The sequence below is a fragment of the Arachis stenosperma genome, chromosome 7, assembly GCF_014773155.1.
Source record: "Arachis stenosperma cultivar V10309 chromosome 7, arast.V10309.gnm1.PFL2, whole genome shotgun sequence".
NCBI lineage: Eukaryota > Viridiplantae > Streptophyta > Magnoliopsida > Fabales > Fabaceae > Arachis > Arachis stenosperma.
The window spans coordinates 4094368-4106625 of NC_080383.1; the positions used below are offsets into that span (position 1 = coordinate 4094368).

At 35.4% G+C, this 12258-nt stretch overlaps 2 protein-coding genes and 1 long non-coding RNA gene across 3 annotated transcripts; 2 read left to right on the top strand and 1 right to left on the bottom strand.

The window, feature by feature from the left end:
• The first annotated feature begins 601 nt into the window (after window positions 1-601).
• On the top strand, window positions 602-2547 carry LOC130941444 (uncharacterized). The gene is made up of 2 exons (XM_057869948.1): window positions 602-750; window positions 1042-2547. The coding sequence occupies exons 1-2, from the start codon at window positions 638-640 to the stop codon at window positions 2162-2164; spliced, it is 1236 nt and encodes a 411-aa protein (XP_057725931.1). The 5' UTR covers window positions 602-637; the 3' UTR covers window positions 2165-2547.
• A 1218-nt stretch (window positions 2548-3765) lies between these two features.
• Window positions 3766-5718, bottom strand: LOC130940776 (protodermal factor 1-like). Its single transcript, XM_057869015.1, has 3 exons — window positions 5574-5718; window positions 4336-5392; window positions 3766-4229 (listed from the first exon to the last, which is right to left on the bottom strand). Exons 1-3 carry the CDS (start codon window positions 5716-5718, stop codon window positions 3899-3901), a joined length of 1533 nt encoding a protein of 510 aa, XP_057724998.1. The 3' UTR covers window positions 3766-3898.
• A 44-nt stretch (window positions 5719-5762) lies between these two features.
• On the top strand, window positions 5763-8659 carry LOC130940777 (uncharacterized). Its single transcript, XR_009070406.1, has 3 exons — window positions 5763-5843; window positions 6080-6124; window positions 7005-8659. It is a non-coding gene; the product is annotated as an uncharacterized LOC130940777 (long non-coding RNA).
• Window positions 8660-12258: the final 3599 nt, after the last annotated feature.

The window sequence follows — 12258 nt, forward strand, 5'->3', positions numbered from 1 at the left end:
TTCCGTTCATTTAGTACTATATAATTGTTTCACTGTAATGACGTGTTCGGTTCATTATGTAAAAAACTATTTTAAATTTGATTTTATATAATTTTACTTGGATATAGAGTTTTATTCTTTTTAATATTGATTTTTTTTATTATATCATCCTCATATATATTATTATTGACGTAAATAACATAATTCTTTGTACACCTAAAAATACAATAACATAATTTTTTTTATTCTTATAATTACTACTACAAAAAGTTACACCATATATTAGCATATAATAGAATTACCTATAAAAACTTATTTTATCTAAAGTCTAAACAATCTCCATTTAGTTTAGTCACCAAAAAATCTCCATTTAGTTTGAGATGTAAGAAAGAAAAAAAAAGGATTTTTAAAATTTTTTTTATATTGAAGTGGGACTAAAACGCCCTTTTAATTTATTAAATGGGCCTCCTACAAGGACATCATTATATATTTTGGAAACTAAGGACATCGATTCTAAGTGGCCCATAAATGTGAGTGAAAGCCCAATTGTTTTGATCCAGAATGGACCCAAGCCCATGATCATGAAAAACAAGTGTTTGTAACTGCAAGTCTGTAACTCTGACCCAAAAAAAACTGTTGAGTCTGTAACAGTAACATCATGAAACACCTGAATGCAGTTTCTTTCACATCAGATTCAACGCTCCCAACTCAACTCACAACTCAACATTCAACAACACCAATCAAATATTCAGTTCCGCCACATGATTCCATGTAATTATGTTACTACTCTCTCTTTCTTTCTGATCTGAATGATGCAAGAAATTCACTATGTGTTAGTGTTAGTACCCCTTTATTATGGATTTACATATATTCTGCAACAAATTTTTTGGTGAAAAATCCTTTGTTTTAATTTTTTTTATGTATGCTGTTAAAATAGTAGGTTTTTACATGAATTAATGTATGACACTGTCTATAGCTGAAGAAGATTTGTGAAAAAATTAAGCAAAGTAAGCTCATTTTTGGGTATATGTTTTCTGTTGCTTTGTTTTTTTGTAAATTCAGTGTGAAGACTTCATCACCTTGTGGCATCATGATGAAGCGTGGTTACAAATCCAAGTCATGGAATGGTTCTCAGAATTGCAGGGTCCCTTTGCTTGTCATTTCTCTTGGATTGATGCTGATGCTAGTGTTAGTGATTGTTTTTGTAGTGCTTCAGAACGATGATGGAAAACCTAATTTAGCTCATGAAATTAATGATGACCAGAAAACAAGTTTAGCTTCTGAAATACCTCAACAAAAGTGGAATAACTTTGACTCGGTGGTGAAATTGAAGCCAACAAGAGAGACTAGGAATGGAACGGATGTGATTTGGCAAGTGCCTGAAGCACCTAAAGGTGTTCTCTTTCTGGCACATGGATGCGATGGCCGTGCTGTTAACTTTTGGGACCGATCCCCTCAGTGCCCTGATTGTGTTGGTTTGCCCGAAGAACGGCTGCTTGTTCTTAACGCCCTTGCTCGGGGTTTTGCCGTGATCACCATTTCGAGTGCTGGAAGATGTTGGGCTTATAACGGTGTGGAAAAGTTTGTAGTCAAAGACATTATCAAATGGTTTGTTGGTAAAGAGAAGCTTGAGAAACTTCCCCTGGTTGCTCTTGGTGCTTCGTCTGGGGGATATTTTGTATCATTGCTTCCAACCATTATGAAGTTTAATAGTATTGTCCTCATGATTGCTGAGGGAATGTTTGAGAAATTTGATGTTGAAGAAAACTACCCGCCTACCCTATTCGTTCACATGCCAAAGGATCTGTATAGGCAGCAGAAAATAGATGAATATGTGGAGATTTTGAAAGAGAAAGGGATTGCTGCTGATGTTGTTGAATGCATGGAGCTCCCATTATCACCAAACTTTTTAGCAGATAGAGTTCCGGGTCTTGATCAGAGCCTTTCCCGAAGGTTATTCGAATTCTTTCGCAAAGAGGGATTTATTGATCGCAATGGATATATGAAGAAAGACGGACGTGTAACAAAATGGAGAAAGGTACTTCAGGAGAAGAAAAATTTCTTGGTGGATAAGCATCTGGTACCCCATATCCAGGAGGAGCTAAACCTTGCATTTGCCTATCATGAGATGACTAGTGTGCATTCGGATAAAATCTTCAAGTGGTTTGAATCTCATATGAGCTGAACAGACCTGAATTGCGACGCGCTCTTGTGTTTAAAGTGCTAATGCTATAAAATGAAAACTGTATCCAATCCAAAGGGCTGAAATTTTCTAATTGGATGTCACTGTCTGAAGTTATCAGTTTGAAAGGTATGCCTTTGAAATTCGGAAAAATCAGTCATTAGATTGGTGTAGCCAATGCACTTAACCCACTTCTTGTAGCTTAATATATGACAAAATGAATTTTAGGAAGAAAATTTTGTCTTGTTGATTTGAAATAAGAAGCTAGCTTTAATGTAGGAGGAGATAGTAATACAAAGCTACCCTTAGTAGAGGATGTATGACTTTCTTTATTGATTCAAAAAAAAAAGGAAAAAAAATATATTTACAGAAGTGCTCTTATGTTATCTATAGTATTAACTCAGCTTCATATTTGCCTACATGCTTGAAATTTTCAAGCTCCAAGTCACCCGTTAATTATTCAGCATAAGAAATTTGTAATAAATAATCAATTAAACCTTTCTATATCTGGCTATTAGACATTAATTTTAAGCAAGCAGATCAATTCATTTATTATCCAAGTGTTTTAACACACTGAGATTTTGATGATTTGTATTTGCATTACTTGTTTGACATCAGAAGCGTCTAAAAAAAAGGGGGATCTCTTGTGTTCTTGGATTCCTTCTTAATTTTTTTGTGGTTCTCCTAAATAATTATTGCTTTATTGTGATGTGAACCTGCAGTGGTAATGGACCCTTCCTTAGTTAATATCTTACTCATATTTGGAAAATTGGTAACTTGAAGACAATTGTTGGTGTCCTTGTTTTTCTTTTTAAATGATACTTTCGACTTTTCTATTGAAGACTGCCTTTTATTTATAGGGCTTAGCTACCCTTATAAATTTGCTCTGAACCAAACGACAGCCTTGTACATTTCCTGTTCAGGGTACATAAATGGGCAATGTAGCTGTTCAATGTCTCTAGTGCCACACTACATGACTCAGAACTTTCCATTTCATATAAGGGCACCCCATCTAGCATCTTGGTCCATTTGTTTTAATTGCTTTTTGTGTATATGTTGACAACAAAACCATTTTCTTGGATTTCATTAGGATACAATCATGTAGGATGGACCTTGCACATATTTTCTTGGGGCACACTCAATCATGCTAATCACTTGAATGCTATTGATATAGTATGAACAAGTGTCATGTCTTGAGTATGGCTGGTTCATTATTACCCTATTTAGATAATTAATTCATTTTGAAAGGTTATATGTCCATTTATGTTGAATCTTCTCATTCAATGAGAAAACTTCCATGTTTCAACTACCAAATACTAATAATTAATACTTGCAGATCCCCATTATTTTTCACTCGTCTATTTTTTTTTCTTTTTGGCACCTTCTATTGTGTAATAGAATAATCCTTAGTTTTTTTTGGTGAACGATATTATAGAATTCTGGTATTTGAAGTGATAGTTCTGTTATTATAAGTACTTCATATATAGGACTTCATACTTGAATCTTCTGAATGGATCTTGAAATTATCAAAATAACTATATATTAACTTTTATTCAAATATAATAAAACCATAATAGCTAACATTAAATTCTAAAGTACCTTGATATCATCCATCTTAAGGTAAATTCACACATGATAATTGATAAGTACCTAAATAACACACTCTTAACAGAAACTTTAGATATAATAATGCTCTTAACTCCATAAACTACTAACACACAAACCAAGTTAATTATATCATGTCCGAGGCTTCATTTTCCCCTCATTGGCCATCCTGAATAGGTTGGCTTGTGCTTCTGCTGCCTTGTTTGAGACAAGTGATGCTGCAAATCTGTCTCTGACTTGTGCTGTTGTGTAAGGGAACTTGTTGTTCACCAAGGAGTTGAGGAAAGAAGCTGTCCCTTCTCTGTAGAGTGCTCCAAACCCATCAGTTCTTGTGTTGGAAAGTGCCTGTGGCAAGCTCAGACCTGTACCAAGCCCCGGCATGCTGGTGACACCGAATGCATTCCCTAAGGAGCCCCACCAGCCAAGCAATCCCCAGATGATTCCTGGGTGAGTTCTCCAGTAGCTGCAGTTTAGAGAAAAAAAAGGACTTAACAGGTTGCATAACAGTGTTGCAATATATAATAGCATGAAAGTTGGTGTAGTGTACTAGTGTAGTGAAAGGAACTTACTTGCATGTACCCGTGAAGGGAGATGGGGAAGGAATGTAGGGTGGGGTTGGATTGGTTCCTGGATCAATTGGTGTTGGAGGGCTATTTCCTCCATAAGTTGGTGGAGAGCCTCCATAAGTTGGTGGGGAGTTATAGTAACCACCACCTGAGGGTGGGTTTGATGGTGCATCTGGAGTTAAAGGTGTTGGAGTAGAAGGTTCCTGTGGTGGTGATCCATAGTATCCACCACCTCCGGAGGGAGGGTTTGATGGTGCATCTGGAGTTAAGGGCGTTGGAGTAGAAGGTTCTTGTGGTGGTGATCCATAGTAGCCACCACCACCTGAGGGAGGGCTTGATGGTGCATCTGGAGATAAAGGTGTTTCTGGAGTAGTGGGTGTTGTTGGAGAAGGTTCATCAGGTGGTGATCCATAGTAGCCACCACCTCCTGAGGGAGGGTTTGATGGTGCATCTGGAGATAAGGGTGTTTCTGGAGTAGCGGGTGTTGTTGGAGATGATCCTTCAGGTGGTGATCCACAATTGCCACCTGAGGGTGGCGATGGCGTTGGATTATAACTTCCACTACCACTACCTGAGGGTGGTGATGGGGTTGGATTGTAGCTTCCACCACCACCTGAGGGCGGTGACGGGGTTGGATTGTAGCTTCCACCACCACCTGAGGGAGGGCTTGATGGTGTATCTGGAGTTGAGGGTGTTGATGGAGAAGGTTCATCAGGTGGTGATCCATAGTAGCCACCACCTCCTGAGGGAGGGTTTGATGGTGTTGTTGGAGATGATCCCTCTGGTGGTGATCCACAATTGCCACCTGAGGGTGGTGATGGGGTTGGATTATAACTTCCACTTCCGCTTCCACTACCAGAGGGTGGTGAAGGGCTTGGGCTGCAGCTTCCACCACCTGAGGGTGATGAGGGGCTTGGATTGTAGCTTCCACCACCTGAAGGTGGTGATGGGGTTGGGTTGTAGCTTCCACCACCCCCAGAGCTTCCACTACCTCCATGAGAGGGTGTTGAGCTTCCACATCCAGAGCCATGATGATGAGAATGGTGACCATGGTGTGAGCCTTCAAAAGAAATAGAAAACATGAGCCTTCATGAAAAAAAAAATGAAAAACATAGTATGCATGCTATTAGGTGAGAGTAAGATATAAAATTGCTTCATGTTAAACTATGATCCTATAAATAATATGTACTACTTTGCGTGAATAATGATGTATAATAGATATTTTAAGTTAGAGAAATTACATAGAGAGGTGGATACACCCTTTTTGGGAGCCTTATTGTGGCCTTCAACAGTGGTGGATATTACAGGAATGACAAGGTGCTGAGAAAGCAAAGCCAGCAATGTTAACATGGTAAGTAAACCATGATAACTTCTTTTCCTCTCCATTATCACTGACTGGTGACTGCCAAGATGGAACACTCTAGCTTAGAGATTTTGAAATGCTTTGGAGATGGAGAGGGGAGTGGACAGCACATATAAACAAGTTCAGAGAAGGAAGTAAATATTAGCAGGTGAGATTGGTTTGCGGGTTAGTTGATCTTTTGCAGGGTGCATTTACTACACTATTTACTACTTCATGCCATAATGCATATATTTCCAAAATTTCCAACATTTACTTAGAAACAGATGATTAATTAAGTTTAACATAAACCTATACTCTCTCTCTCTCTAAGTCCTATTTCTTTCCTGTTGATCTCTAACACTGCATTTGGATTGTGTGCGAAAATTGTTCATTTGCTTTTTCTAGATAACTTTGATGCTCCAATGGGATAAATCATGAAACTAATTGCAGGTATCCTCCATTTACTTTGATTACTCAATTTTATTATTATGAAAGTTGAGTTAAAGTCCAAAAAGGAAAAAGGAAAGAAAGAAAGTTAATCTATTTTTGAATTGATTGAAAAACATGGAATATAATTGAATAAATTACGCTCATGATCTGATGTTATGTGATATTACACACTACATACTCAGTGTCATGTTTATAAAGGAAGTGCAACATTTCTCAAGAGTAACCCCACAAAAAATGTTCTTTAAAGATTTAGTTGCTGAAAGAAATACCCTCCAAAGATTTAAAAGACAAAAATATCCTCACGAGTTTTAAAGCCGTGACAAAAGTGCCCTGACATAAAGTAAGTATGTATCTGTTTTTACTTTGCGTCGAGACACTTTGTCACGTTTTTAAAATTTTTTAGGATATCTTTGTTGTTTTCATTTTTGAGGGGTATTTTTGTTAACAACTAAATTTTTGAGGATATTTTTAATAATATATTCTTTCATAAAATATAAGGGTGTCAATTACCTTATAGCCTAAATATCAAGGAGGTTAGTGTACTATTTATAATTGGGAGTGCCATATGTAATTTTGCCTAACCACATGAAATGATAGTATAATTTATTTTAAATTTTGCTTGGGCTTTAAAATAAGATGAAATGGATTGGTATTTGATGAAACTCATTCCATTCCATTTTATTCAATAATCTTATCTATTGGTTGAATCAACTTAAAATGGTTATACCATTCCATCTTTTGTTGTATTTTCAGACAATGAGATGAAAACTTCTCTTCAAATCAGTTTTTTATTTTTGATATGAAAAACAATAAAATGCTTGGTGTTGCATACTCTTTCTTCCTCAATTAAATTAGGGTGCCCTCTTAAACATGATTTCAGAGACTTGGCATCTTAATCTCCCAACCCTACATTTATGGGGATTGATGGAGGCATGTACCAGAAACGATTTGTCAATGGCCATAAATGATCTTCTCAGAAATTGCTTGCTTGATCAACATAAGATCTATATGCATTGCACCCTGCATTTATATATAGATATGTCAAAGTTAATAGTATCAAGGTTATTAAATTCAAGAGTTCATCTGAACTCATAGTTTAAGTATATTTGAATAGTAAAACACACCCATAAGCTCTATTTAGAGATCTAAACTTGTAAATTAGCAAGGGTAGTATAATGTGGAAGCTTGGTGTAATCAAAACCAATATTTTTTTTTTTTTTACATAGTATCCCCCAACCCGACAGGTTAATAACTAATCAACTGTAGATCAGAACTCTATTTAAGGGTCTGCAGCTGGACAAGGAGTTGCTGCATACACAATGCAGGATTTGAATTCCCTGACATATCAATTTGATTTGCCAATTTGCATCCTACATGTTCTTTTTCTTCTTTTTATATCTATTTTTCTCACCTTGGAACTTCTGGTTTAGAAAGAAGGCCTTCCAAAGATTAATATGTATTATTTTCTGTTTAGGTCACACAACTAGTAATCTTATTCACTCAAATCTAGTTTTTCCCCTTAATATCTTAATCTTATAATTAAAATTTTTTGATACCATTATTCAAGACAATTTTAGCATGCAAATTCAAATACTTAATTAGCTATCAGTTCTTTCTAATAAGCACATGACATCAATATTAAGATAAGGCAATTCAAAGTGGGAAAAAGCTACAAGAGAAAAGGGACCCAAATATCTGAAGTTACAATTGTGAGGGAGTTATTACTGTGACAGAGGGTAGTTGAGGCTGAACAATAATGTTGCTATGGTAGTGAATGTGGATTGCTTTATTTTTTTAAGTGTCATCACATTGGATATGTGGAATAAATCAAATGGTTACTTTGGTGTGTCGGTTTCAGTGATTTGTCCATAACCACGTGGTATTTTAAGTTGCTTAAGTTCTTGCATTATACATCAAGTATGATTATGGGGACCTTAGTTGATTGCTCATGCAATTTTGAGACTTGAATAGTGATTAAGTGAAAGCATTTTTCAAAGTGACAACTCCAGAATTTAAACTACAATTGTGTCAGCAGCTATGAACTGATGGTTTGAATTATTATAATAAATTTACATTCATTTTCAGTTTGCAAGGTTTCAATTGTCCTTGCAGAAAATTCATGGGGGGTCCTAAATGCAATTATTTTACTAGTATAAATAAATGACAGTGTACCCAGAACAGTAGAACACAACTGGGTTCAAGCTGCCTATATGGGCAGGCAGAAGGTTATTATACTTATTTTACACGAGATACCATATCGACTTTTATTTTAAATAATAAATGAGTCGATATGGTCTCGTGTAAAATAAGTACACTAAATATTTCTCTTGTAACAGATGAGAAAATTTATTTTTGGTAATTATTCTATGTAAAGAACTGGAAACTCTGCCAATACTGCTGCTTTAAGCCTTACTCACATCCACAGATTCTGAATGTTTTTGCCTTTTTGAAAAGGGTGCTTTGGTACTTTTCTCTGGGATTTTCTGTTGATCCTTCAAATGTCATAAGATATTTACCATAAGATATTTTTTTTTACCATACCATGCACTTTAAATTGAAAAGTTGCATGTAGCAAGCATTATTTAATAAAAAGGAAAACATTGACCTATTGGTTATTTTTCTCTGATCCTGTATGTTGTTTCAACCAACTTTACAACTGAATCATGTCAACATAAACTTTTTAAGCAAAACCCAGAAAGCTTTTGAGGTGTTTGTTAATAAAGGTGCTACCTTTGAAATAGCACAAGTGTTGTATTGCTGCATCCGGTAGAGAAGCTGAGGACAGCTTTTAATATAAAATATTGATATTGATTGTTTTTCTTGATTTTGCATGTTATGATGTATTTTATTAATTTAGTAAAAAAAAAATATTCATTTTTTACCAAAATTTAACTCTTCATCATAACATTATGAACCTTAGGCTTTCTAAAAATTGTATACTCTGTTAGGTTTTTTAGTAAGATGATAATGTGATTTTAGCTTTTTGAAGGGACTTGCCATAAAAAATAACTTGTTTTACAAGGACCACCTCTTAAATAATGAATTATACACGCAATAATACGGTAAATATTAATGCGCTTTAAAGAAATTAAGGAGTGTAATTCTCTCTAAAACCTAACTTGTTAAATAATGAGAAACAAAAAAATTAATCTTAAATTCTAAATCTAAAGTGATAAATTTTAATCATTGATATAAAATATAAAAAAGAAAAAATTAAGATTTGTTTAATAAACATGAAGTGCAACACTCTTTACTTGATAAATAGCGTTTAAGAATGGGCCAATAATAACACAGTATTTGTGTGTTAATGTATAAATCATATTATAGTTTATCGACAAAATGTTCCCTCAAGAATTTAATAATCTCCTGTTCATGGTACTGAAAAAATCATAATAATATTTCATTTTAGTTTTAAATAAATGACCATTTTTTAGTTGTTGACAAAAAAATTGAGTAAATTTGTTGAAGAAAATCAATTTTCACGTTGAAAATATTATCTTGCTCTCACATAATAAACAAACTTATGGTAAATAGGAGTGTAAAAAAATTCTGAAAATTACACACTAGTTTGATTTGTATTAGTGACATAAGAAAAAACTGCCACTACTACATATGATGACAATGTTTAAATAAAACTGCATTGAATGCAAACATTTAAGAGCTATGGACATTACATGCATGCAGACACTATGATTCATTCATGTGTGTGTTCTTTACGAAGCTTTGCCACTTGCATTGACACATTCACCCAATTTGCCATATCCTCCGGTGGTTACCATAATCTGAAGTTTCCCATGTGAAGTTCTTGTGATAGGATGAACCAACTTAAAATACAAAAGTTGTTCATTTAATTTATTTTTCTTTCTTAGTTTAATTAATTAATTTATATATTTACCATAAAGAATATAATAGTAGTTGCCAAGTATGAAATTCTACTACTATTGGTTCTTAGTTGCATTTCTTATGGAGCCAGCTCATTGCTACAAGAAACATGTTACCCTATCAGTAAAATCATATTAAAAAAATAGGGACATAATTCTGTTAATTTAAATTATTACTTCTTCTTGATTATTGTATACCTCTTTTCTTCCCATAATTTCACTAAAATTCAACAAGATTGATCTTGATTTAATTAGTAGCTTCTAAGATAACACCAAATATTGATCTTGATTTTAATTTATGATAATAAGATTACTAAAAATTTGTATAAATACGAAAAATTAGTCATTAAATAAGTTACCATATATTTGTGTATATTTTATATATGTTATTTCATATATTTTTTTATAAAGTAATTAGCTATTAGAATATAATCAAATATTTCAAGCAAAATAATCAAATATGTCATTATAGAATAATTAAACATTTTCATGAATACCAAATATAAAATTATATATATGCATGATAATCAAATATGCATGATTCTAAAAAACCAAATCGCAGTGCCTGATTTAAGGGAGTTATCAGAAACTGGCTATTAAATTAGTTCAGTTCATGGCAAATTACAGTTGCGAGTAAAAATTGAAAAAAAAAGGGTAAAAAAAAATAGTAAACTGATTGAACTGGTTTATTTTTTTAATAGTTAATCAAACAACAACAATAACAACAAAGCCTTGTCCTATTAGGTGGAGTCGGCTATATGAATCAAACAATGTCATTGAGCTCTATCATGTATTATGTCTACAAAGAGACCATTTACATGTAGATCTGGTTTGACCATCTCATAGATGGTCTTCTTAGGTCTTCTTCTACCTTTTACCCCTTATTCATCTTCCATCCTATCCACCCTCCTACTGGGTGTTCTGTCGGTCTTCTTATCACATGTCCGAACTACCTGAGCCGCGATTCTACCATCTTTTTCACAATAGATGCTACTTCAACCCTCTCTCTTATATCTTCATTCCTTATTCTATCCAATTGCGTATGACCACTCATCTATCTCAACATCTTAATCTCTGTCACACTTAACTTATGTTTGTGTTCCCCTTTAGCCACCCAACACTCTGTACCATAAAGTATAGTCAGTCTGATAGTAGTGCGATAGAATTTACCTTTAAATTTTAAAAGCACTTTTTTGTCACATATAAAATCAGAGGCACTTCGCCATTTTAACCAATCTGCTTGGATCCTATGATTTACATCCTGTTCAATCTCTTCATTATCCTGTACGATGCACCCAAGATACTTAAAATTCTTCACTTTTCGTAGGATGTTGTCTCCAATCTTCATCTCTATATTAGGGTTTTTCCTTTGCAGGCCGAATTTACATTTCATATATTCCGTCTTACTATGGCTTATGCGCAGACCATACACTTCTAGAGCTTCTCTCCATAACTCTAACTTCTTATTTAGGTATTCCCTTGACTCTCCCATAAGGACGATATCATTGGCAAAAAGTATGTATCATGGTACAGGCTCTTTGGATATGCTCTGTAAGTTCCTCCAAGACTAATGTGAGAAGGTATGGATTTAAGGATGATCCTTGGTGTAATCCTATACCAATAAGAATTTTCTATATCACACCACCTTGAGTATTCATACTAGTTGTAGTCCCATCATACATGTATTTAATTATACGAATATATACGATCCTTATTCTCTTCTTTTCTAAAACCTTCCATAAGATCTCCCTTGACATCCTATTATATGCTGTTACGGCCTGGCCCAAGTTCCGCACGGGTCGACCCGACCCAAGCTCTACCCGACCTGGTCGTGCGCCCTCCAACCGACCCGGACACGCGTCCTGTACGGCTCACACGCGGCTGCAGGACAACGTCCTTGAGAATATGGGCCTGCCCCCACGAGGGACCCACTACTGACATGTATATAAAGGAAAGATTGGCTCTTCCCACGAGGTACGTCATATCCTTTCACCTCGTTATTCTGCCCGCCTGCACATCGCTGACTTGAGCGTCGGAGTGTCTTTGCAGGTGGCACCCCCTCATCTTCTCTCCAGGACGAGTGCTCGTCTGCTCAACTTTCCCGCAACCAGTGCGGCCCAGACCAAGGCGTCCTCGCCCCTTCACTTGCACACTCGACCTGTCCGAAACCCGACAACCGAACATTGGCGCCGTCTGTGGGGACGCCTGCCTAAATGGAAGTCGCACTAGGTCCCGGCGACCGAGCTCGAGCCG

Excerpts from the sequence above, each read along its gene's own strand:
- LOC130941444 (XM_057869948.1), top strand. The coding sequence starts at position 638 with ATGAAACACCTGAATGCAGTTTCTTTCACATCAGATTCAACGCTCCCA. Across the intron at positions 751-1,041 it reads GTTCCGCCACATGATTCCAT|TGTGAAGACTTCATCACCTT; the intron begins GTAATTATGTTA and ends TTGTAAATTCAG.
- LOC130940776 (XM_057869015.1), bottom strand. The coding sequence starts at position 5,718 with ATGGAGAGGAAAAGAAGTTATCATGGTTTACTTACCATGTTAACATTG. Across the intron at positions 5,393-5,573 it reads GGGTGTATCCACCTCTCTAT|GCTCACACCATGGTCACCAT; the intron begins GTAATTTCTCTA and ends TTTCTTTTGAAG. Across the intron at positions 4,230-4,335 it reads CCCTTCACGGGTACATGCAA|CTACTGGAGAACTCACCCAG; the intron begins GTAAGTTCCTTT and ends TCTAAACTGCAG.